Raw genomic sequence first — 26,720 nt, 5'->3', positions numbered from 1 at the left:
CATTAGAATGTGACACACGCCAGTGGTTCCTTCAGACTTAGACTTGGTAAGGTGAGTGGCTCAAGGAGTTCAGAAACATCCCATCAGTGACCTCAAGGCCAGTGGGACCTGGGGGCTTGAACTCTTGGAAGACAGAGAAGAGTCGGCCAGGATGGCAGAAGGGCAAAGAGATCCCTATTCCCTCCAGATGATCTAGGGCACTCCTGTTTGGGTCTGGCTCGTAGCTAATGGGTTTGCCTTTCTGAGTCCCCTGATATGGGTTTGCCTTTGACACTGTCGACCATCCCCTTCTTCTCCACACTTTATCTCACCTTGGCATCACGGACTCCGTCCTCTCCTGGTTCTCCTCTTATCTCTCTGGCCAGTCATTCTCGGTCTCCTTCGCGGGCTCCTCCTTACCCTCCCATCCACTAACTGTAGGGGTACCTCAAGGGTCAGTTTTTGGCCCTCTTCTCTTCTCCATCTATACTCACTCCCTTAGTAAACTCATTTGCTCCCACTGCTTCAACTATCATCTCTACATCTCCTCCCCTGCTGTCTCCTCCTCCCTCCAGGCTCGTATCTCCTCCTGCCTCCAGGACATCTCCACCTGGATGTCTGCCCGCCACCTAAAACTCAACATGTCTAAAACTGAGCTCCTTATCTTCCCTCCCAAACCCTGTCCTCTCGCTGACTTCCCTGTCACTGTGGATGGCACGACCATCCTTCCCGTCTCACAAGCCCACAAACTTGGTGTCATCCTTGAATCAGCTCTCTCATTCACCCCACACATCCAATCTGTCACCAACAACTGCCGGTCTCACCTTTACAATATCACCAAGTTCCTCCCTTTCCTCTCTATCCAAAGGGCTATCGTGCTGATACAATAATGTCCCATAATAACCCAGCTGGATTACTGTGTCAGCCTCCTCTCGGATGTCCCTTCCTCCTGTCTCTCCCCACTCCAGTCTATTCTTCATTCCACTGCCTGGATCATCTTCCCACAGAAACGCTCTGGGCATATCACTTCCCTCCTCAAAAACCTCCAGTGGTTGCCTATCGACCTCCTCATGAAACAAAAACTGCTCACTCTTGGCTTCAAGGCTCTCCATCACCTTGCCCCCTGCTACCTCCCCTCCCTTCTCTCTTTCTACTGCCCACCCCATACACTCCGGTTCTCTGCCACTCACCTCCTCACTGTCCCCCGTTCACAGTTATCCCACCGTTGACCCCTGGCCCACGTCCTACCACTGTCCTGGAATGCCCTCCCTCCTCACATCCGCCAAACTAACTCTCTTCCCCTCTTCAAAGCCCTACTGAGAGCTCACCACCTCCAAGAGGCCTTCCCATATTGAGCACCCCTTTCCCTCTGCTCCCCCTCCACTCCCATCCCCTCCCACCCTCTGCTCTTACCCTTTTCCCTCCCCTCAGCACTGTGCTCATTTGTATATATCATTTATTATTCTATTTATTTTGTTATTGAGGTGTACATCCCCTTGATTCTATTTATCTTGATGATGTTGTCTTGCTTTTGTTTTGTTCTGTTTTGCTTTGCTGTCTCCCCCATTTAAACTGTGAGCCCATCACTGGGCAGGGATTGTCTCTATCTGTTGCCAAATTGTTCATTCCAAGTGCTTAGTACAGTGATCTGCACATAGTAAGCACTCAAAAATACTATTGGATGAATGAATGAATGGTAGTGGTGGAGGTGATGAAAGAGGGCTTTGGGGGGTTGAGGTAGAGAACTTGGGCCTTGGGTCACAGTAGCCTTCTTTTAGCTCCATGTGGACACTGCCAAGAGCCGAGGACCCTGTCTGGGAGCCGATGGGTGTGGGCCAAGAGGTGCATTTGAGGAGGTACGTGTTTGTTTTAGTTTAAATCTTGGGGTGAGGAGTGTCTGGTTTGGGATGTTAGGAAGGGCATCTTACAGAGGTTAAGTTCATGCCTCTGGTAGTTTCTCCATTCACATGTCTTGAAACCAAATGCCAAGACAAACTCCTCCCTGCCCTTCTCCAACACATTACCTTTCTGGCTCTCTTCCTTTCTCTCTGACTCTCAGCCTCATTCACTGACTACTCTTCATCCCTCCTTTCTTCTATGCAAGTTTCTATTCTGGGCTCCTCACTCTGCTGGCTTATACACATTCCTCAGGGGAACTCATTATCTCCTGTGATTTCAGTTACCACCTCTATGAGGATCACTTGAAATCCCCTTCACTAGCCCAGACCTCTCGTGCTAGCCAATCTCCCATTTCCTCTTGCCCCTGGCCCACGTCCTCCCACTGTCCTGGAATGCCCCCCCCCCACCTCCGCCAAACTAACTCTCTTCCCCTCTTCAAAGCCTTACTGAAAGCTCACCTCCTCCAAGAGGCCTTCCCAGATTGAGCTTCCCTTTTCCCTCTGCTGCCTCTCTGCCCCCCTTCACTTCCTCTCAGCTAAGCCTCCCTTTCCCCCCTTTCCTTCTGCTCCTCCCCCTCTCCCTTCCCCTTCCCTCAGCACTGTGCTCATCTGCTCATTTGTATATATTTTTATTACCCTATTTATTTTGTTAATAAGATGTACATCCCCTTGATTCTATTTATTGCTATTGTTTTTGTCTGTCTCCCCCGATTAGACTGTAAGCCCGTCAATGGGCAGGGATTGTCTCTATCTGTTGCCGAATTGTACATTTCAAGCACTTAGTACAGTGCTCTGCACATAGTGAGAGCTAAATAAATACTATTGAATGAATGAATGAATGAATCTCCATGGGGAGGTCCCACTGGCACCTTACCCTGAGCTTGTCTAAATTAAAATGATTTTACCTCCTATAACTACTCCTCCTTCTCACTTTCACATCACAGTCAACATTTTCAAGGCCCTGTCTGAGAAGCTTGCAATTTCAATGTCATTTTTTACTCCTCTCCTTCCTTTACCTTCCACATTTGGTCTGTTTCCATGTCCCGCTGGTTCTTTCTCTATAATATTTCGTTGTCCACCTCTTCCTTTCCACCTCATGGCCACCACCTGATGTAACACTGTCCTTGCTAGTCTTCCTCACTCCCCTTCAATTTATACTAGGTACAAAGACTCAATCAATTAATCAAGAGTACTAACTGATCATCCTCCTGTGGGCCTAGCACTATACTAAGCACTTGGGAGAGTACATAAGAATTAGTAGACACGGTCCCTTCTCTCAAGGAATTTAACATCTAGCTAAAAGATATCACAGTGGGAAGGAAATGGTAAGATTATAAAAATGAGCATGAAAGCAATCTTGTCCTCTTCTTTAAGAAACCATTTGGATCCCATCACTTCCCTCCTCAGAAACCATCAGGGACTCTCTATATATTCCCATACTATGTAAACCCTCTTAACTGTTGGTTTCAAACCTCTTCTCCAGCTATTTCTCTCTTACTCCTCTGCCTTCTTCTGTTCTATACCCCAGTTCATATTCTTTGCCTCTCTCAAGCTATCCTCTTAACTGCCTCTTTTTCTTGCCTCCCCTGCCTCCAGCTCCTTGCTTATGCCTTTCCTCTCTTCCCAAAATTTGCAACTTCACCAAACCACACCTCTTTTCTCTTTCAAAACCCTAGTAAAAAGTTGACTCCTTGAGGTTAAATTAACTTTTAAGCCCTTTACCTTTCTAGTCATTCATTCATTTATTGCTATCTATCTTGTCTATTATTTCTCTTTATTTTCTTTTAAGTATTGTATATTTATCCATTTAACTCACACCAGAAAAGAGGGACTGTGTCTTTTACATAATCTACTTCTACTTTTAGTTTCCCAAGTATGTAGTACAGTGTTCTGCACAAAGGAGTTGTTTAAGCAATCAATCATATCTATAAGCACAGCACTGTACTAAATGCTGGAAACTAATTCATAGATGGGAATTAGACACAGTCTCTGGCACTCAAGGGGCTCACAATCCAAGAATGTATGGAGGAGCAGAGACTAGAGACAAACCCAGAGGAGCAATGAAACAATAAAACACTAAAACATAAACTAAAACATAAAAGACAAGGAAAAATACACAGAAATAAAAACAAAAATTGGCAGGGTTTTGTGGCTAAAGGAGAAACTTTCAGGCTCCTTGTGGCTCTGGTTCCAAGGCACAAATGAAACCACAGAGACCACTACAGCGGGCTCCAGTCTTTCCTGGGTTTTGTGGAAACTTCATGCTGGGAGTGTTTTTTCTCTTTCCTGAAAGGGTGGAGGAAGGCAGGATGGGATAGAGTCTCCTTTATGGCACATAGTTAGCACTTGACAAATACCACAATTAGAGAGGAATGAAGAGGGAGAATGGGGATGTAGTGGGAGAAAGTGGGAAAGTAGGAGGGAGAGAGCTGATGGACTGCCTTCAAGTAAACAGTCAGGAGTTTCTGCTTAAGGTGGAGAAGAATGGGCAACCATTAAATGATTTTGAGAAGTGGGGAAATGTATACAGAATAGCATTTTAGAAAAGCTATCTAGGCGGCAGAGTGAACTATGGACAATCCCCAGGGAGGAAGAATAGCTGGCTGGCTGGTTCTAGGGTAGGGGGATGGGGGCATTGCAGAGCACCACAGTATGTATTTGGGAGTGTCCAGTGGGGTTAGCAGATATGCTCCAAGCTCTCAAGAAGCATATGATCTAATGGTCAAAAAAAATTAAAATAATTCATAGATAAGAGGAAGGAGAAGTGGACATATAAATGAATCAATGCTTTCACTTTGTGGTGATATTTGTTCAATGCTTATTATGTATCAAACACTATTGTAAATGTTGAAGTAATAGGGTTTGCAGGGGAAGCAATGCTACCTAGTAGAAAGAGCAGGGGTCCCAGAGTCAGAGGAACTGGTTTCTCTCACTTCACTTTACTTTTCAGTTCCTCAGTTCTCACTTCTCAGTTTCCTCATTTGCAAAATGGGAATTTAATACCTCTTATTCCTTCTATTTAGACTGTTAGCCCCATGTGGTAACTGATATTCTTGTATCTACCCAGTGCATAGTATAGTGCTTGGCACATAATAAATACTTAGTAAATAATATTATAATTATCATTAAAAGATGTGCTTTGGAGAGTTGTGACAAGTACATTTTTGGTGTAGAAGGGTTGAAGTAGTAAAAAAATAAATGAAATTATGCCACTCTTTAAGCACTTACTATGTGTCAAGCAGTGTTCTAAACACTGGGGTGGATACAAGCATATTGGATTGGACACAGTCCCTTTCCCACAAAAGGCTTACAGTATTTATCCCCATTTTGCAGATGAGGTAACTGAGGCATAGAGAAGTGAAGTGACTTGCTTAAGGTCAAACAGACAAGTGTCAGATCGGGATTAGAACTCATGACCTACTGACTCCCAAGCCCATGCTCTATCCATTATAACTCAGGGGGAGATAAATGAATCAGACAAGGCTTCCTGGAGGAGATGTCATTTCAGAAGGGCTTTAAGGATGGGGAGAGATGTGATCTGGCAAATTGGAAGAGGGAAATGAGTTTCATAGAGGGGGAAGGGCAGGAGCAAGAGGTCAGAGGTGGGAGATATGAGAACAATGCCCAGTAAACTACCTAGAGACTGTCAGTGCTTAGTACAGTGCCTGGCAGATAGTAAGCACTTAACAAATATCAGAATGATAGATAAATGAAAAGAGAGAGTTGGGATGTAGTGGGAGAAGAGGGTGGTTAAGTAGGAGGGAGAGAGTTGATTGCCTCAAAGTCAATGTTCTGGAATTTCTGCTTAAGGTGAAGGGGAATGGGCAACAATTAAAGGATTTTGAGGAATGGGGAAACGTGTACAAAACAGCATTTTAGAAAAGTGATGGGGACAGAAGAGTGAACTATGTGTGGTTGCGAGAAAGGGAGGAAGCCCTAACATCCAATAAGAAGGCTGATGCAGTAGACCAGCCGGGATATTATAAATTCTGGTCCAGTGTGGTAGTCCAGTTCGATGGAGAAGAATGAGCAGATCCTGGAAATACTGCAGAGGAAAAATTACAGAATGTGGTGACAAACTCAAAGTGAAGATTGCCAGAGAAGGAGTCAAAAACTGTGCCAAGTTTGAGGACTTCAGAGATAGGCAGGATGGTGTTGTTATAATAATATTAATGATAATAATGGTATTTGTTAAATGCTTACTTTGTGTTGGGCACTGTACTAAGCGGTGGGTGGATTCACACAAATGGAGAAGGACACAGTCCCTGTCTCTCATGGAGTTCACATTCTTAATCCCCATTTTACAGATGAGGTAACTGAGGCAAAGAGAAGTGAAGTGACTTGCCCAAGGTCACACAGCAGACAAGTGACAGAGCCGGGATTAGAACCCATGACCTTCTGACTCCCAGGGCTGTGCTCTATCGACTGTGCTAGGCTGCTTCCCAACCGTGCTTATCAACTGTGATGGAAAAGTTAGATGGAGCAGAGAGGATTTGGGAGAGAAAGATGAGGAGTTCAATTTTGGAAGTATCAAGCTTGAGGTACAGGTGGACAAGAAGAAATGGAAGATTGCAGAGAAGGTGAGACGCCAAGGCTAGCAAGGTAGATTTGGGAATCATCTGCATTGCGGCGGGGGAGGTGGTTGTTGAAGCCATGGGAATGGCTGAGGTTTCGACTAAGCCCTCATTTCCCTTTGATCTATACCCTTTATTCACTCCATCCTCAGCTCCACAGTACTTATGTACACAGCTTTAATTAATTTATTTATATTAATGTTTGTCTCCCCTTTTAGATTGTGAACTTCTTGTAGGCAGGGAATGTGTCTATCTACTCTGTTACATTGTACTCGCTCAAAGATTTAGTACAGTGGTAAGTGATCAATAAATATGGTTGATGGATTGATTGCTGGGGATCCCAAAGGAGTGAGTGTAAAGGGAGAAGAGAAAGTGACCCAGAACTCAGTCTCAAGGGGCAGCCAGTTATCATGAGGGAACGAGAGGTAGAGGAAGAGCTGGGGAAAGACACTGAGGAAGAAGAGACTGAGAGAAAAGAAGAAAACAGAGAATGACACAAAGTTTAGATGAGGTTTCCAGTAGAAGGGAGTGGGCCACTGTGTTACCTGGAGCTGAGAGGAAGAGGAGGATTAAGCTTAGAAAAAGTCTGAAATTTGGGAAGAAGATGGTCATTATAGACTCTGGAGAGAACAGTCCCAGGAGATGGTGCAATGTGATCTAGATAAGTTTTCTTAGCATAGGGGAGATGTAAGCAGAAGGTAAAGAGCCATCAGAAAATTAGAGGTTGAAGATAGTGTTCAGAAAGAGAAGAGTGGGCACAAGTATTTAGAAAAGGTGAAGTTGATTGGGGGCTGAGGCATGGGGAAAGGGAGTGGATTTTAAGTACAGGCTGGAGATCTCCAGATTGAGAGATGGCTGGGAAAGATGAGAGGGGATGTGGGGGAGGAAGGGAGTTGCTGAGGTGAGAGGAATACTGTTGTCTGTCTCCCCATTCTAGACTGTGAGCCCGTTGTTGGGTAGGGATTGTCTCTATCTGTTACCGAATTGTACTTTCCAAGTGCTTAGTACAGTGCTCTGCACACAATAAGCGCTCAATAAATACGATTGAATGAATGAATGGTCTGAGGGGAGTTCATGCCTGATAGCCTAGTAGCTGGCCAAGTCATCAGGGGCAAGAAAGAGGGGAGGTCGTGGGGTAGGGTACTGGGGACTTAAGGAGTGAGTTGAAGATCTGGAACAGTCAGTGAGGTCATTGGGCACAGGATTCAATGAGGGAGGAGAGTCAATCAATTGTACTTTTTGAGTGCTTACTCTTGTGCAGAGCACTGCAATAAGTGCTTGGGAGAGTACTAAATAACGGAGTTAAAATAGGGTTGGCAAGCCAGGACATTCTGTTGATGTTTAGCCTAGTGGAAAGTTCACGGGCCTAGGAGTCACAAGTCTGCCCCTTGCCCTCTGTGTGACCTCGGACAAGCCACTTAACTTCTCTGTGCCTCAGTTTCCTCATCTGTGAAACAGGGATTCAGTACCTGTTCTCCCTCCTACTCAGAATCTGAGCCCCATGTGGCACCTGATTCCCATGTACTTATGCCTGTATTTTGTACGGTGCTTGGCATATAATAAGTGCTTAACAAATACCCCAATTGTTATCATTAATAATTAATACTGTTGTTATTATTATTATTCTCCAACTGCACCTCATTTCTTGGTCTCTCCAAGAGTAAAGCTGCCCTAAGAGCTCCTTGGACCAAGGTCTTGCTGTTGCCCTCTTCCTCCTACTTACCCACCCTCTTCTCCCTCTACTTACCCCAGTGCACAGCTCCTCTGGAATGAGATGCTGTTTAACATTTCACTGGGGGGAACCCTCCCTAAGTGAGCCTAGGAGGGCCTGCCCTGCTGGCAGCTCTGACTGCAATGCAGCAACTTCCGAGAGGTCTCTCCAGGGATGGTGGCATGGGGAGTGGGGCCAATCTTGACTCAGGCCCACGTGATGCTACAAAACCAGGCTGTGGGAGAGACAAAGCCTCCCAGAACAGACAATACTGCAGGGTTTGAGCATTGCTTCCAGAATGCCTTCCACAGGACAGCCTGTACCACTTAATCTGTCCTCTCGGAGAGATACATGGAGCCATTGGCCCTGGTGGAATTTGGCGGTGGGGTTCCAGAGAGACGAGATGATTCCTGTGTGGTGCCAGCCCTTTTGATGCAGAGGGGAGGGAACGGGAGAGGAGAACGGTGTTAGAAGAGGAAAAGGGGTGCAGGGTGGGAGAACAGGAGATAGGTGAGGAGCAAAGGAAGAAGACTTTATCATGTCATCCTGTCACTGTGTGGGGGTCTGACTGGCATTCTTCTGGCTGGGTATTGGAGGCACGTTACTGGGGCAAGATGAGGTCACAGAGCTCCGTGTAGGCAGGTGGTGGCCAACTGAAGGCTGCTGGTGGCCACCTGAAGGCCATTAGCCTCCCCATTCAGACAGGAAGACTGTGCTCACTTCTCTGCTCTGGGTGAAAGTGGAGAGGACTGGTGGCCACAGAGAGGCCCCCAGGGGAGTCACAGATAGAGCCAGACATAGGAGACCACATTCCTGGATGTTCAAGGGGATGGAGCAAAATTTCCAGTCGGGGAAGGGACACTGATAGAGTTTAGGAGAGAGAAAAACAGAAGAAACAGAAACAGAGAGGTAGACAAGCAGAGAAAGACCCAGCAGGGTGGTCAATACATATATCACATGTGACATATGCAGTCAACAGACAGAGCACATGTGCACACACCAACTTCGCACAATACATGTATGGCTTATACCTTGTTTACAAAATCATACAATTTGCACCCAGAGCACAAACACCCTCTCCCCAAACACCCCCAAAACACAGGTACACACAGTCGCTGGAGGAGATCTGCAACTGCAGCAGGAGCCATGCAAGAAATGGATGGTGGCAGTAGAGAAGGAATGTAGGGGCGGGGTGAGTCACTCCCTCTTTCCCTGCTTCCCACTACTGCTGCTGCTGCTGCTGATGTTTCCAGGACCCTGCTGAGGGGTTTTCCAGGCTGTGCCGTGTTTGGGGGTAGCTCAAATTTACCTCTGTAGCAGTCATTCCTGGAGTCATACAGTGATTCTCCTTTCCTCTCCTCCTCTTTTTCCTCCTCCTCATGCTCCTCCTTCCCTTCCTCTTCATCCTCTTCCTCCTTCTCCTTTGCCTCCTCCTTCTCTTCCTTCTCTTTCCCCTCTTCCTCCTCATCCTCTTCCTTCCCGTCCTCCTCTTCATCCTCCTCCTTCTTGCCCTCCTTGTCCTCCTCCTTCCCATTCCTTCCCTTCCTCCCCCTCCTCCTTCTCTTCCTCCTTTCTCTCATCTTCCTCCTCCTCTCTTCCTCTTTCCCCTCCTCTTCAATCATTTGTATTTACTGAGTACTTACAATGTACAGAACACTGGACTAAAGTGTTTGGGAAATACCAGTACAATACAGTTGGTAGACATACATCTGCCATCATTGTTCTTACAGACTGGTTGGGGAGACAGAAATTAAAATTAATTGCAGATAGGGAAATGGCAAAGTATAAGGATATGTACATAAGTGCTGTGGGGCTTGGAGGTGGGATTTCAAAGTGCTTAAAAGGTACAGATCCAAGTGCATAGGTGATGCAGAAGGAAAAGTGAAGAGGGTGGGGAAATGAAGCGTTCGTAAAGGAAGGCCTCTGGGAGAAGATATGATTTCAGTAGGGATTTGAAGATGGTAAGAGTGGTAGTCTGTCGAGTATAATAATAATAATAATGATAGCATTTGTTAAGTGCTTACTATGTGCCAAGCACTGTTCTAACTGCTGGGGGAGATACAAGGTAATTAGGTTGTCCCACGTGGGGCTCACAGTCTTCATCCCCATTTTACAGATGAGGAAACTGAGGCACAGAGAAGTGAAGTGACTTGCCCAAGGTCATACAGCTGACAAGCAGCGGAGCTGGGATTAGAACCCATGACCTCTGACTCCCAAGCTCGAGGTCTTTCCACTAAGCCACACTGCTTCTCTATGAAGTATGAAGTATGAGTTTGAAGGTGGAGAGAGTTCTAGTCCAGATGGTCATCGGCAAAACAGAGGAGATCAAGTTAGAATGAATAGCTCGGCATTTAGAGGAGTGAAGTAAGTAAACTGGGTTGTAGTAGATTAGCCAGGTAGGAGAAGAAGAGCTGATTGAGTGCTTTAAAGCAAATGGTAAGGAGTTTCTGTTTCATGTGAAGATGGATGGGCAACAATTGGAGGTTTTGGAGGAATGGGCAGATATGTACAGAACAGTGTTTTAGAAAAATAATCCTTGCAGCGAAGTGAACTATGGCCCAGAGTGGGGAAAGACTTGAGTCAGGGAGTTCAAGCAAGGAGTCTGACGCAGTAGTAGAGGTGGGAAATAATAAATGCTTGGATCAACTCAATTTGTTTGTATGCACCCCAGCAATTAGTTCAGTGCTTGGCACATAGTAAGTGCTTATTAAATAGTGTATTATTATCAGATTGTTAAAAACTTGGTTATGCACTACCAAAATGATTGCAGATGGAGGTGGGGCATTCTGGGATAGATGTGCCCATGGAGTGCTATGGTTTGGAGATGACTCGACAGCATAAGACAAAACAAGAACAGTTTGGTTGGAGAGGAAGGGGCAGATTCCTGAACTACTGTGAAGGCAGAGCTAACAGCCTTTGGTGTCAGGCCATATATGTGGGTTGAATGAGTAATGAGTTGAGGATGAAAATACTATTGAATGAATGAATAATGCCAAGGTTATGATCTTGTGAGGCAGGGAGGATGGTGGTGTTTTCTACAATGATGGGAAGACCTGGGGAAGGACAGTGTTTATATGTGGGTTGAATGAATAATGACTTGAGAATAATGCCAAGGTTATGGCTTGTGAGGCAGGGAGGATGGTGGTGTTTTCTACAGTGATGGGAAGGCCTGGGGAAGGACAGTGTTTAAAGATGGACAGGGTGGGAAGATGAAATTCTGTTTTGGACATGTTAAATTTTAGGTGTAAGGGGGATATCCAAATAGAGATGTCCTGAAGAAGGGAGGAAAGGTGGGACTACCAAGAAGGATAGAAAGGTGGGGACTGGAAAGTTAGAATTAAGAATCATCTGCATAGAGGTGGTAGTTGAAGCCATTGGAGCGAATGAGATCTCCTAGGGAGTGGGTGTAGAAGAAAACTAGAAGGGGACCCAGAATTGAAACTTGAGGTACTCCTACAGATAGTGGGTGGGAGACAGAGGAGGAGCCTGTGAAAGAGACTGAGAACGAATGGCCAGAGAGATAGGAGAACGAGGATAGGACGGTGTCAGTGAAGCCAAGGTTAGATAGTGTTACCGGGAGAAGGGGATAGGCGACAGTGTCAAAGGCAGCTGAGAAGTTGAAGAGGAATTGGATGAAGTAAAGGCTGGTGGATTTAGCAAGAAGGTCACTGCTGACCTTAGAGAGGGCAGTTTTCATGGAGTGGAGGGGCAGAATTCAGATTGCAGGGGGTCAAAGAGATAATTAGAGGAGAAGAAGTGGAAGCAATAGGTTTAGACAGTTTGCTCAAGGAGATTTGAAAGGAATGATTTGAGGTAATTGGAAGGAGCTGCTGAGTCAAGGGAGGGGTTTTTTTTAGGAGCAGGGATAAATGAGCATTTTTGAAAGCAGTGGGGAAGGAGCCATTGGAGATTGAACAGTTGAAGATGGCAGTTAGAGAGGAAATCAGGGAGAGGGGAAGTGTTTCAATAAGCTGCAAAGGGATGGGGTTTGAGATGCAGGGAGAGGGAGTAGATATTAAGAGAATTTGAGAGATGTCCCCTTGAGGTACTGCTAGGAAGAATGGGAGAGTCAAAGGGTGGGACCATTGACTGGGGCTAGAGATGTCGAGGAAGATTTTAGTAGGGTTTTGCCTGGTGATTTCAATTTTAGTGATATAATAGGTGGCAAGATAATTGGGGTAACGGGAGAAGCGTTGGACTCCTTTTTCTTACTCCTTCCTCCCCTACCCTTTCTCCTCATCTCTATTTTTTTAATGGTATTTGTTGTGCTTGTCAAGAGCTTATTAATGTTTGTCAAGCATTCTTCTCAGTGCTAGATGCAGCTCCTCTCCCATGTTGGAGACACAGTTTGAGTAGGAAGGAGAACAGTTGTTGAATCCACATTTGGTAGTTGAGGAAACTGAGGCACAGAGAAGTGAAGTAACTTGTCCAAGGTCACAGAGGGGACAAATAGAAGAGCTGGAGTTAGAACCCAGGTCATCTGACTCCCAGGTCTGTGCATTTTCCACTAGGTCACATTGCTCCCTTTCTTCCTCCTCCTGATCTTGTATTACATTATTTGAGATTGTATTCAGCTATATCTTTATACCATTTTATTTCACCCTTCAGCAGCTGTTTGTGTATCCTGCAGCCAACCATTCTCTTGGCCCACTTCAGTAGTGGTGAGCTGGCCCCTTTCCAGAGCTTTTCTGGGGGTACCTTTTATTTGTGGAGCAGTCTCTGTCTCCACCCCTGGGACAAGAAGTAGCATAGCCCAGTGAGAAGTAGTATGGCATAGTGGATAAAGCACAGGCCTGGGAGTCAGAAGGACCTGGGTTCTAATCCCAGCTCTGCTACTTGCCAGCTGCATGACCTAGGGCCAGTCACTTAACTTCCCTGTGCCTCAGTCACCTCATTTATAAAATGGGGATTAAAAGTATGAGCCCCATGTGGAACAGAGACTGTGTCCAACCTGATTAATTTGTATCTACCCCCCAGCACTTAGTATAGTGCCTGGCACATAATAAGCACCCAACAAATACCACTAAAAAAAACCCCAAACAAAAAAACTCTTGTTAGTTCACCTGTAACTGGCCATGTGCCTTGGTCACTGGATTATTGTGACCAATAATATTGTGACCTCCCTCCTCACGTCCACCAAACTAACTCTCTTCCCCTCTTCAAAGCTCTACTGAGGGCTCACCTCCTCCAAGAGGTCTTCCCAAACTGAGCCACCACTTTCCCTCTGCTCCCCCTCCTCTCCCCTCCCCACCCCACTCTCTGCTCCTCTCCCTTCCCTTCCCCTCAACACTGTGCTCATTTGTATATATTATTGATTACCCTATTTATTTTGTTAATGAGGTGTACATCCCCTTGATTCTATTTATAGTGATAATGTTGTCTTGTTTTTGTTTTGTTCTGTTTTGCTTTGCTGTCTGTTTCTCCCGATTAGACTGTGAGCCCGTCATTGGGCAGGGATTGTCTCTATCTGTTGCCGAATTGTACATTTCAAGCGCTTAGTACAGTGCTCTGCACATAGTAAGCACTCAATAAATAGTATTGAATGAATGAATGAATGAATGAAAAGTCACTGCGAAACAGAAATCAGTCCAGTTGGTCCGTCCCATACCAAGAGCCTGTGGAGAGGCTGGCAGGATGTCCTGGCTATGTGGATGAGAGGCCTCTGGTGGCTGAATCATTTAGATGACCCCGCCTCTACCTCTCTGATGTGGTTACCTGGGTGTGCTCCCCTTTGCCAATTCCCAGTCACACCTTCAAGCCAGCTATGTTGGGCTACCCACTTGGAAATACCATTGGGAGATCTCATTGGAGAATTCAGGTAAAGATTTGTTAAGTCCTTATTATGTGTCAAGCACTGGGTTAGTCAGGTTGGATACCATCCCTTTCCCAAAAGAGGTTCACAGTCTAAGTAAGAGGGAGAACAGGTATTGAATCCCCATTATTTAGATGAGGAAGCTGAGGCACCAAGAAGTTAAGTAACCGACCAGAGGTCAATCAGCAATGTGGTCTCTTGGATAGAGCATAGGCCTAGGACTCAGAAGGATCTGGGTTCTAATCCTGGCTCTATCACATGTCTGTGTGACCTTGGTAAATTCATTTAACTTCTCGGTGTCTCAGTTACCTCATCTGTAAAATGGGAATTAATATTGTGAGCTCCTTGTGGAACATGGACTGTGTCCAAGCTGATTATCTTGTATCTACCCCAGTGCTTAGTACAAAGCTTGACACATAGTAAGCACTTAACAAATACCATATAAAAAAAAACACAGTAGAGAAGCTGGGTTTAGAACTCAAGTCGTCTGACTCCCAGGCCTGTGTTCTTACCACTAGTTAAGGCTGCTTTCCATTCAAAGCATTGCCTGGCTTCTTAGACTCAGGGACCAGGGCCTGCAGATGCTGGCAGAGACCAGACTGCAGGGACTTCTTTCCCTCCTGAACCCATTGTTCTCCCCTCTCCCTCCCCTCCTTCTCTTGTTTCAATCCTGCAGCCGCCACTGATGGCACTAGGAAGCTCAAAACGTGCCTCTCCAGAGGAATAGTCAAGTATCCTTCTCTCTGAGATTCTGGCCCTTCCTGAGTAGAGTCTAGTGGAAAGAGCACAGAACTGGCAGTCAGGGACCTGAGTTCTAATCCTTCCTCAGCCACTTGCTTACTAAGTTGGCAAGTCACTTAATTTCTCTGTGCCTCAGTTTCTTCATTATTAAAATGGGGATTCTCCTCTCTCTTAGGCTGGAAGTCCCATATGGGGCAGGGATTGTGTCTGATATGATTTTCTTGTATCTATGGTAGTGGTTAACATAATGCTTGGCATGTAATAAGCACATAATTTATACCATCATTATTGCTATTAAGAACATTCCCTAACTTTTCCATCACATTATATCTAAACTGTGTTAATGAAAACACACATTATAGCAGAACTGACCGTATTTGCCTATCCACCAGTTTGGGGGAGGTATCTGAGAAGAATACAGCCCTCTAGGGACCCCAGAAGGACTATGACAGCATCATCTCAGTATGACTCTTAAAGCCCCCTGGGGAGGCCCTCCTTACTCTTCACTCTTGAAATGGGCAAACCTAATGGGTTATTCTGGAAATCCCCTATGTCAATTGGTTCCTATTATACTAATAATAATTTTGCTACTTGTTAAGCGCTTACTATGTGCCAAACACTGTTCTAAGCTCTGGGGTAGATGCAAGGTAATCAGGTTATCCCACGTGGTGCTCACAATCTTAATCCCCATTTTACAGTTGAGGAAACTGAGGTACAGAGAAGTTGTGACATGCCCAAAATTACATAGCTGACAAGGTTTATTGGTATCAGTGTCACATTGTCAGTCACCTCCTCAGAAAAAGTGAAGGTCTGACAGATCATTTTTCTAAAAAAAGTTCAGTCTGTTTCCCCACTCCTCAAGAATCCTCAGTGGTTGCCCAGCCACCTCCTCATCAAACAGAAACTTCTTTCCATCGGCTTCAAAGCACTCAATTCCCTTGTTCCCTCCTTTCTTTCCTTCCTGCTCTCCTACTACAACCCTGCCCATACACGTAGCACCTCTCACGCCAACCTACTCCCTTGGTGAATTCATTCGCTCCCACGACTTCCACTATCATCTCTACGCAGATGACACCCAAATCTACGTCTCCTCTCCTGTTCTTTCTCTCTCTCTCATATCTCCTCCTGCCTTCAGGACATCCACCTGGATGTCCACCCACCACCTAAAACTCAACATGCCCAAAACTAAGCTCCTTATCTTCCCTCTCAAACCCTGCCCTTTCCCTGACTTTTCCATCACTGTGGACAGTACTACCCATCCTTCCTGTTTCACAAGCCCGCAGCCTTGGTGTCATCCTTGAGACGGCTCTCTCTTTCGGTACACACATCCAATCCGTCACCAAAACCTGCTGGTCTCACCTTCACAGAATTGCCAAGATCTGCCTTTTCCTCTCCATCCAACCTCTACCTTGCTCATAATAATATCCCGACTGGAAATTATAATATATATATAATATCCGACTGGATTATTGCATCAGCACCCTTTCTGATCTCCCATCCTCCTGTCTCTCCCCGTTTCAGTCTATACTTCACTCCGCTGCCCGGATTATCTTTCTACAGAAGCGCTCTGGGCATGTCACTCCCCTCCTCAAAAACCTCCAGTGCTTGTCTATCAACCTTCACATGAAGCAAAAACTCTTCACTCGCTTTCAAAGCTCTCCATCACCTAGCCCCTCCCCCTACCTCACCTCCCTTCTCTCCTTCTACAGCCCACCTCATACACTCCACTCTTCTGCCACTATCCTCCTCACTGTGCTTCATTCTCACCTGTTCCACTGTCGACCTCTGGCCCACATCCTACCACTGACCTGGAATGCCCTCCCACCTCACTTCTGCCAAATTAACTCTCTTCCCCTCTTCAAAGCTCTACTGAGAGGTCACCTCCTTTAGGAGGCCTTTCCAGACTCAGCTCTCCCCATCCCCCCTACTCCCTCCCTCTGCTCCCTTCCCCTCCCCACAGCACTTGTGTATATTTGTATATATTTATTATTCTATTTTATTAATGATGTGTATATATCTATGATTCTATTTATCTATTTTGATGGTATTGATGCTTGTCTACTTGTTTTGTTTTGCTATCTCCCCCTTTTAGACTGTGAGCCCGTTGTTGGGCAGGGACACTCTCTGTTACCAAATTGTACATTCCAAGCACTTAATACAGTGCTCTGCACACAGTAAGCGCTCAGTAAATACAATTGAATGAATGTACCTCAATCTCATCTATCTCCCTGCTGGCCTTTCACCCATGTGCCACCTCTGATTTGGAAGGCCCTCCCTCTTCATATCCTTCTGACAATTACTCCCCCCACCTTCAAAGCCTCATTGAAGGCACATCTCCTCCAAGTGGCCTTCCCTGACTAAGCCCTCATTTCCTCTTCTTCCACTCCCTTCTGCATCACCAGCTCCACAGCGCTTATGTGCCTATCCATAATTTATTTATATATTAATGCCTGTCTCCCCTCTAGACTGTAAGCTCGTTGTGGGTGGGGAATGTGTCTGTTATATTGTTGAGTTATACTCTCCCAAGTGCTTAGTATGGTGCTCTGCACAGAGTAAGGTCTTAATAAATATGATCGATTTATTGATTGATCGAATGACAGACTAGCTTGCAGTAGGAATTATGTTCAGATCTGCCTTCTCAAAGCAGCCCTTCTGGGCTAGCCAAAGGGTAGGTTGGTAGCAAACCTCAGGCCAAGCAATCATTGAGTGAAGAGGTTTTCCTAGAGTCTGTGATTCATGCCCATCCACCACCCACGGGCCTTCACCAGGTCTCAAAGTAGCATCATCGCTGGCATGGAATAAACCAAGCCTGAAACCGGTTGGAGGAATACATTAGCTCAGTTAAACTGAGGAATTCAGAATTGAAATCTGACTCATTTTCTCATCAGCCAGTCCTCCGATGCACAATTCCAGTTACAGCTTGGTGGATTTATCAGGCTGCGCTAACCTTGTGATAGACTAATGTCCAGGATGCAGTATGGGAGTCTATTGCTTTGATTAACTGGATGGTGGCCAGGTGCTCCAGTGAGATTATGTTTTCACATAGGAGTGTTTGGTGGGGAGAAAACAGGGCTGGGGACTTAAGGGTGAGTGAGTGTCCCATTCCCCATTCCCTCTCCCACCAAAAAAAAAAAATACTAAAAGGATACCTTTTCTGGTTGAATTCATATCTGGTTATCTACCACTAAACCTGGATATGGTCTTTTCCAACATGACATTTGTTTTTGTGTTCAGCTTACACATGTTGTGACAAGACATACTTAGGAGTTGCTATTGCCCCTCCCTCCCCCCTGCCCCCGAGTATTTGGCTGCTTTGAGCGAGCTGCACTTGGGGGTAGGAATGAAAAGTCCAGTGTGGGTCCAATCCTCTATTCCATGGTCCTAGCACAGATTCACAATGATAATAATAATAATAATTTTTAAAATGGTATTTGTTAAGCACTGACCATGTTCCAAGCACTGTACTAAGCCCTGGGGTAGATGCAAGAATATCAGGTCAAACAGACAGTCCCTGTCCCAGGGGGTGCTTGCAGTCTAAGTAGCAGGGAAAACAGGGGTCTAAGAAGTTTGTTTGGGAGTAATGATACAAAGTATAATTATGGTACTTGGTAAGGGCTTGGTATGTGCCAAGCACTGTCCTAAGTGCTGGGGTAGATAAAAGCAAATCGAGTTTGACATAGTTCCTATCATTCATTCATTTATTCATTCAATCATATTTAAGTGCATATTGTGTGCAGAACACTGTAGTAAAAGCTTGGGAAAGAACAATACAACAATAACAGTGACAATCTCTGCCCACAACAAGCTCACAGTCTAGAGTGGGAGAGACAGATATCAATACAAATAAATGAAATTATAGATATAGACATAAGTGCTATGGGGCTGGGAACCGGGGTGGGGAGAGCCAAAGGAGCAAGTCAGGGTGATGCAGAAGAGAGTAGGAATTGAGGAAAATCACTCACAGTCTAAGGAAAAGAGAGGGGCAAAGAGTGAAGAGGGTGAGTTGAGATTGAGATGTAAAGGGCGAGGAGAGTGACCCATTGCCTAAGCAATGCCCACTTGTCTGATCTGCCTCCTGTGGTGGCCTCTCAACTGGTCATTAATAAGTGCATCATTAGAGACTGGGCTTCACTGGGTCTTTCAGTCATTTCGTCTGCCCCCCAGACTGGTGAGTGACCCTTTCAAGTCACCACTTAATAACTGCTCAGGAAACCTGTTGTACAAAGTGCTTGGGAGAGTACAGTACAGCAGCAGAGTTGGTAGATAGGTTCCATGCCCACAAGGAGCTCATAATCTAGAGAAGTGTGCATAAAAAAACTATCTTTCTGTGAGAAGCAGCATGGCCTAGTGGAAAGAACCTGGTCCTGGGAGTCAGACGACCTGGGTTCTAATCCCAGCTGTGTCACATGCCTGCTGGGTGACCTTGGGCAGGTAACTTATTGTCTCTGTGCCTCAGTTTCCTCCTTTGTAACATCAGGATTCATTACCTGCTCTCTCTCTCTCTATGACTGTTAGCCTCATGTGGGACAGGGACTATGTTCAACCTCAATCCAATGGCATTTATTGAATGCTTACTGTTTGCAGAGAACTTTACTAAGCCCTTGGGAAAGTTCAATATGATAGAGTTAGTAGACATGATCTAATTATCTTTTACTTACATCAGTGCTTAGAACAGTGCTTGGTGCCTAGTAAGCACTTAACGAATATCAGAATTATTATTATTAATAGAAGTAAATGACATAATCCTTCAAGGAGAATCTAGTTGAAGAGTGGGGGTAATAGGCGTAAATTGGAGAATAGATCATGCAAGAGCAAGAGAAGAGCTGTAAATATCTGACCCATGGGAATAATTATATGATGTTTATACACGAATCGTGAAGAGGCTGAAAGATAGCATGATGAGGGAGCAATATGAGGGAGTATTTTCAAGTTCTGGAAGGATGTAGTTTGGCAGATCGGAGTGGGGAGTGTGTTTCAGGGAAGGGAAAGGCAAGAGAAATAATAGATCATGGGTATGAGACCCAGGGGGAAGTTAGCCAGAGGATTTTCTGGGGAAGAGGAAAGAACGTGAGTTGGGAAATAAAGGATCAAAGAGAGCAAACCCCTCACCTGAGCAATGCCCACCAGGCTGGTCTGCCTGTTGTGGTGGTCTCCCAAATGGTCGTTGCTAAGTGCATTGTTGGAAATTGGGCTTCACTAGGTCTTTGTATCAATTTAGTCTGCCCTCCAGATTGGCAGGTGGCCCTTTCAGGACCCGACTCAGTAGCTGCTCAGGAAACCTGTTCTCAAATATTTCCCTCCCAGTTCAGCCCAGTGGAGATGTCTGTTCTAAGACATTATTATCATTATTATTATTATTATCATTATCATTTTTATGTTCAGCTCCTTATGGGCAGGGAACCTGCCTACCAATTCTATTATATTGTACTATCCCAAGGACTGAGTACAATGTTCGGCACACAGTAAGCACTCCACAAATGCAATCAATATATTGATTATTCAATGCTGGTAACTTTATCTGCCTTGGGATGTTTAATGTGGTTTGTAGTTTGTTGGTGCTGAAACCATTCAAAAAGCTGTATATGCCTCTGACTCATAGTCATATAGAAGATCAAACTTTGTCAACCAAAGCTCTATGGTCTTTACATTTGGCTTGAAGCTTGAGAACCATGATTATGATATTTATTAAACACCTGCTACATGTCAAGCACTGACCCAGTACTCTAATGGCTGTCTTTACTCTCCTGGTTGCCTTCTTATCACTCTGGCTGACCAATCAATCAATCCTATGTATTGAGTGCTTATGTACAGAACACTGAACTAAATGCTTGGGACAGTACAAGACAATGGAGTTGGCAGACTTGTTTCCCACCAGTCTGTTTCAGGTAACATTTCTTCTGCCTCTTGCCCTCTAAACTGCAGATGCCCCTCAGGCTCTCTCCTGAATCCCCTTATCTTCTCCCTTCACAGTAAATCAGTTGGGGAGCTTATCTTCTCCAACACCTTCAATTACCACCTCTATGCAGATAATTCCTAAATCTATCCCCCTAGCCATGTCCTCTGTCCTTGTCTGCAATCTTAGATTTCCTACTGCCTCTAGAACCTCTGCTTTGGAATGTCTCTCTGGCCTCTCCAGCTCAATATGTGCAAGTTTTTCTCTGGAAACCTTTTCTCCACCTAAATTTTCCATCATATTTGACAACATTCTATCCTCTCTTAAAACTCAGGAATCCCATATAATGGATGGAACATCTACTCTGATTCTGCCCACAGAAGGACAGAAATTGTTGTGGCCTGCATGGTAAGGGAGTAAAAGCTACGAGCTTCCCAGTCTGTCCCTGGGTATTTCCAATTAGCTAATGCCACAGGCAAGAATTCCTTCATAGGAGGGAACCAACTCAGGTGAGGAAGAATGTTCTTCAGGGTCCTTTGGAGAAACATGTGGACAATCTGAGACTATAAGGACAGTTTGATTCTATGGGGACCACCTGAGTCTTCAGGAGTCATCAGTATCTATAAGGACAGGCTCAATCTCCAGGAGCAGACCCAGTCTATAGGGATGGGCTCGGCCTGGAGGGACAGTCTGAACAAGCCAGATCAGTGGCTAGAATTTACCACCAAGTTCGGCTTTCCATTTTCCTTTTAATCTTCCCTTTGGGCTGAGAATAAGTTGGAAAAAAGGTCCGCTCCAAGGGGAAGTGGCTGGTGGACATGTTGGGAGGATCACAGCATGGAAGGTGGCCAAAGATGAACCTTGCTTTCACATTGGTTTGAAGAAGAAAATAATAATAATGATAATAATTGTGGTATTTGTTAAGCTCTTATTATATGCCAAACACTGTACTAAGCACTGAGGGGGATACAAGCTAATCAGGTTGGACACAGTCTATATCCCCATTTTACAGATGAGGTAACTGAGGCATAGTGAAGTAAAACAACTTGCTCAAGGCCAAATAGCAGAAAAGAGGTGGAGCTGGGATTAGAACCCATGACCTTCTGACTCAGGCCCGTGCTCTATCCAATACACCAAGCTGCTTCCCTAGTGGGCATCGGGCAGGGATGTGGTGGCCACTGCTTCCTAGAGCTTTATTTATAGGTAGGACACTTTCACTATGAACACAACCTGAGTCCATGATCACTTAGCTGGTGGATTTATTGTGCTTGTTTTGTTTTAAGAAAGAAATTCCCAAATCCAGCGTTATGGATCTTACCTATTTGCTCATACTTTGCTCCCGGGAAAAGACTCAAAGCCCGGAAAGATTGCTATTGACGTGGAGATCTCCACCTCTGCAAATATACCCACAGGACCACGGCGACTGGCTAGCCCAAGATCTTCAGAGTTGGCAAAGTCTGCCCCGTACAAACTCCCATTTCAAACCAGTAATCAAGTTTTAAACCTCGACCTGCAGCTTGAGTTGTTTATTATCAGTATTGTTATTATTATATTATTACTACTAATAATAAATGTGTTATATTTTTAAGTGCTTTACTATGTATCAGACACTGTTCTAATGGATGGCAGTAGATACAAGTTAATTAAGATGGACATAGTTCCTGTCCCACATGGGGTTTACAGTCTCAGTAGAGAAGCAGTTTGGCCGATTGATAATGCAAGGGCCTGGGAGTCAAAAGAACCTGGGTTCTAATCCCAGCTCTGCTACTTGTTTGCTGTGTGACCTTGGACAAGTTACTTCACTTATCCGAACATCAATTACCTCATCTGTAAAATGGGGATTAAGACTGTGAGACCCTTGTGGTACCGGGACTGCGTCCAACTTGATTATCTTGTATCTACCACTGACCGGTTCTTAGACCAGTGCCTGGCACACAGTAAGCACTTAACAAATGTCATAAAAAAAAAGAAGGGAAAACAGGTATTGATTGCCCATTTTACAGTTGAGGAAAATTAGGCCCGGAGAAGTTAAGTGACTTGCTCAGGGTCACCCACCAGGTAAGTGGCCGAGCTGGGATTAGAACCCAGGTCCTCTAACTCCCAGGCCAATGCTCTTTCCACTAGGCCATGCTGCTTCTTAATGTTTTCTCATTATTTCTCCAACCTTGTGGAAGTAGAGGATTTCAAACAATGCACTGCACACAGTGAGCTCTCAATAAACATCACTGATGCATCAATTGCACATATGAGATTTTTTGGGGTGAATTTTCCCTTTTCCTTTTAAAACTGGAGAAGGAGGAAGAGGTTGTTCTCTAGAATTGGTGGATGGTTGTCATATCCTCCTTTGCTACAGTCGCTCCCCTGACCCCCAGATGCTCATGTTTCTTTCTCGGGGGCTACCAACAAGGCCCTGGCTGCCAGGTTGTGGTGTCCAGTCTGGGGTCTTAAGTGTCTGAAGTTTTTCCATGTGCTGGTTTGTTGTGCCCCAGAGCAGGGGAGCATACTGCAGAATTCCTCACTGTGAATCAGACAGATTGTTCCTGTCCTTTAGTGGCCCACGTCAGGGCCAGATGCGGAAGCTCCTTGAAACAGTAGCAGTGCTTCCTAGTGCCTAGCCTCCTTCCTCATTTTAGCATTTTTTGTCCTTAGGCCGAGGGGAGCCATTAGTCCCACGTGACCTGCGCTGTCAAGTTGCCAGTTAATAGCACTGCAGGGGAAAAGGAACACCATGGATGGTTTAATTGAACAGAGCGGTGCCCTAATGCACAGTAAAATCAGCGAAGCTGGGAAAAGGAACGGCTTAATTAATACCAGAAACTTAATGGCGGAAAAGAGGGATGGCCTGGTGCCTGTTTTCCCCACCCCTTCCTACCCGAGCCACGCGCTAGGGTCCAGCGCCGCCCCTAGCCAGCCGGACGGCGGCCGAAGTGATTTGGTGCAACAGCTCCTGGACCCCAACGCCCTGCCCCAGACTGTGGAGTCCCACTACCGCCCCAACATCATCCTGTACTCGGAGACTGTGCTGCGGGCCTGGGGGGATGGTGGGGCCTCGGACTGCTGCGAGACCACCTTCATCGAAGACCGCTCCCCCGCCAAAGATGGTCTGGACTACCCTGACGGGAAGTTCCTCGACCTCTCGGCCGATGACATCAAGATCCACACCCTCTCCTATGACGTGGAAGAGGAGGAGGACTTCCAGGAGCTGGAGGTCAGCTGGCCGGGGTGTGGAGGGGGCCCATCTCTTGGGGCTGTATGGGTTGGGAGGGGATGGTGGTGGCAGGTTGGGATTTGGAAAGGAAGGAGGCTGGGTCATTTGGGAAGGGGTTGTGGTGTGTCCTCTCCTGGGGACCTCGCTTTAATCTCCTGAAGCACCAATGGGTTTGACTGTCCCAGGAAGTATAACTGAGGTGGGATTTTCTTACCCAGAAGGCCACTCTTGGCTTCAAGGATGTGACCTCCTGGCTTCCCCCACTCTTCCTCTGCAGCCTGCCCTCAGGGAGAATTAATAATAATAATAATAATGATATTGTTATCATTATTGTACTTGTCAAGCACTTACTATGTGCCAAGCACTGTTCTAAGCACTTTGCTAGATACAAATTAATCAGGTTAAACACAGTCCAACTTTTAGACTGTGAATTTATTGTGTGCAGAACTGTTTCTGTTGTTACACTGTACTCTCCCAAGCACTTAATAAAGTGTTTTGTGCAGAGTAAGCACTAAATAAATACGATCGAATGAATAAATGAACTTTTAATCCCTATTTTATAAATGAGGAAACTGAAGCACAGAGAAGTGAATTGGTTTGCCTAAGGTCATATAACAGACATGTGAAGGAGCCAGGAATAGAATCCGGGTCCTTCTGACTCCTAGGCCTGTGTTCTAGGAGCATCCACAGAGTGGCCCCTTCCTGCCGCTGTGGGGTTCCTCCTAGAATAGAGTGGACATGCTGGGGGAGGTCATGCTTGTCTATACATTTTTCAGGGGAGGCCAAATGTAGTCTCAGACTGAGAAGTCCAAAGTGAGGTCTTTATTATTCCCTCCCCTTCCGTGCAGCCTCATCATCAAACTGGTCTTGGTCACCAACCCCCTGAACTCTAGCTCAACAGTTCCTGGGTAATGGGTGCATCACTCCTGTTCTCTACTTGCTGAAATGCCACATTCTGCTCTGGAAGCCAGGGTACATACTCACACACGCTAATGAACACAGGTCATCATGTCCACGGGTATCTCACCCCACAGACACACTCATCTGCATGTGTACCTGAGCCCATCTGAGCTCATAGATACTTAACCTTCACATGTACGTGCTCACACACATTTGTGCCCATGCAATCAATCAGTCAGTGAAATTTACTGATGCTTACTGTGTGCGGAGCACTTGCGAGAGTCCAACAGTTGGCTGTCATGTTCTCTGCCCACAAGAAGCTCATGGTCCGGGGAGGAGCTTGTAGCCTAGGGGCATGGAGCTAGGGATAATAATAATGGTAATTATTTTGGTATTTGTTAAGCGCTTATGTGCCAGGTACTCTAATGAGCACTGGGATAGATTCAAGACAATTGGATTGGACACCATCCCTGTCCCACCGAGGGCTCAAAGTCTTAATCCCCATCTGAGGTGCAGAAAAGTTAAGTGATTTGCCCAAGGTTAGACAGGGGGCATGTGGCGAAGCTGGGATTAGAGCCCATGTCCTTCCGACTCCCAGGCCTTGCTCTATTCACTAGGCCAAGGAGGGAGGTCCAGAGTGGGCAGAGAGGCCCAAGTTGGTGCAGTTATGGGGAGAGAGGCCCAGAGAACACACAGCCCCTCTTACTTAGACTGTGAGCCTCATGTGGGACAGGGACTCTGTCCAACCTGATCATCTTCTATCTACTCTAATGGTTAATACTACTACTACTACTACTACTACTACTACTACTAATAATAATAATGATGATGGTATTTGTTAAGCACATACTATGTGCCCAGCATGTTTTAAGAGATGGGATAGATACAGGGTAATCAGGTTGTCTCACATGAGGCTCACAATCTTCAACCCCATTTTACAGATGAGGTAACTGAGGCACAGAAAAGGTAAGTGACTTGCCCAGAGTCACACAGCAGACAAGTGGCAGAGCTGGGACTACAGCCTACAACCTCTGACTCCCAAGCCCGGGCTCTGGACACTAAGCCACGCTGCTTCTAATACAGTAATAATAATAATAATAATGATAATAATAATGTTGGTATTTGTTAAGCACTTACTATGTGCAGAGCACTGTCCTAAGCACTGGGGTAGATACAGGGTAATCAGGTTGTCCCACGTGAGCCTCACAGTCTTCATCCCCATTTTACAGATGAGGTAACTGAGGAACAGAGAAGCTAAGTGACTTGCTCACAGTCACACAGCTGACAAGGGGCAGATCCGGGATTCGAACCCATGACCTCTGACTCCCAAGCCCAGGCTCTTTCCACTGAGCCACGCTGCTTCCCATAGTATGTGCTTAACAAATGCAGTGATGAAGTACGTTCACACTATCATGTCCTCAGACACCTAATCCACAAGTTCACACCTGCTCACTTGCACATAGGCACACCTGTGCCAATACTGTTATGTGCAAGGATGTCTAATTCACACTCACACCTGCTCACCCACACACATGCATGTGCACACTTGTGCTCCTATCACCATGCCCTTGAACACCTGATGCATGCCCACACACAATTGGCTAGTAGTCATCTGGCTGATCCAAGGGAGGTGCCAACCAGTGGCTGTTTGGAGGGATAAACTGGGCTGTGACAATGGAAGATAAATTATTGTCTAATGATCCTCGAGGGGAGACAGCAGGGAGAAGAGGGCTGGTAGAATTCAAAGGGTAAAACCCCCATTAAAAATGGACTCTGCCTTTACTCTTCATCAAATGCATAGATTTCAGGGTATGTTTGGTAGTCCATAAGACAATCTCACCAGCATGGAGGGATGGAAGGAGGGTGAGGGAGGGGATCTGCCACTCTGCCCCCTGATCTGCTGGGAAAACTGACTTTGAAGTTTGCATTGCTCCATAGCTGTCTGCTCCTGTGGAGAAACAAATGAAACCCCCATGGTTTCTCTGTGTTCCCCGGACTTTATAA

The 26,720-nt window shown here is 45.7% G+C and overlaps 1 protein-coding gene across 1 annotated transcript in view; it reads left to right on the top strand.

Annotated features, from left to right (window-relative positions):
- Positions 1-26,720, top strand: part of SYNDIG1 (synapse differentiation inducing 1) — a 99,767-nt gene that overhangs the window by 10,255 nt on the left and 62,792 nt on the right. The window contains exon 2 of the mRNA XM_029068217.1: positions 23,258-23,816. Coding sequence (XP_028924050.1) covers positions 23,337-23,816 — 480 coding nt within the window. The 5' untranslated portion in view covers positions 23,258-23,336. The remainder of the gene's footprint in view (positions 1-23,257; positions 23,817-26,720) is intronic.

This window comes from Ornithorhynchus anatinus, chromosome 1 (genome assembly GCF_004115215.2).
Source record: "Ornithorhynchus anatinus isolate Pmale09 chromosome 1, mOrnAna1.pri.v4, whole genome shotgun sequence".
NCBI classification, from domain to species: domain Eukaryota; kingdom Metazoa; phylum Chordata; class Mammalia; order Monotremata; family Ornithorhynchidae; genus Ornithorhynchus; species Ornithorhynchus anatinus.
The sequence above is the reverse complement of the archived record's forward strand: the minus strand, read 5'-3'. Positions and strand labels throughout refer to the sequence as shown.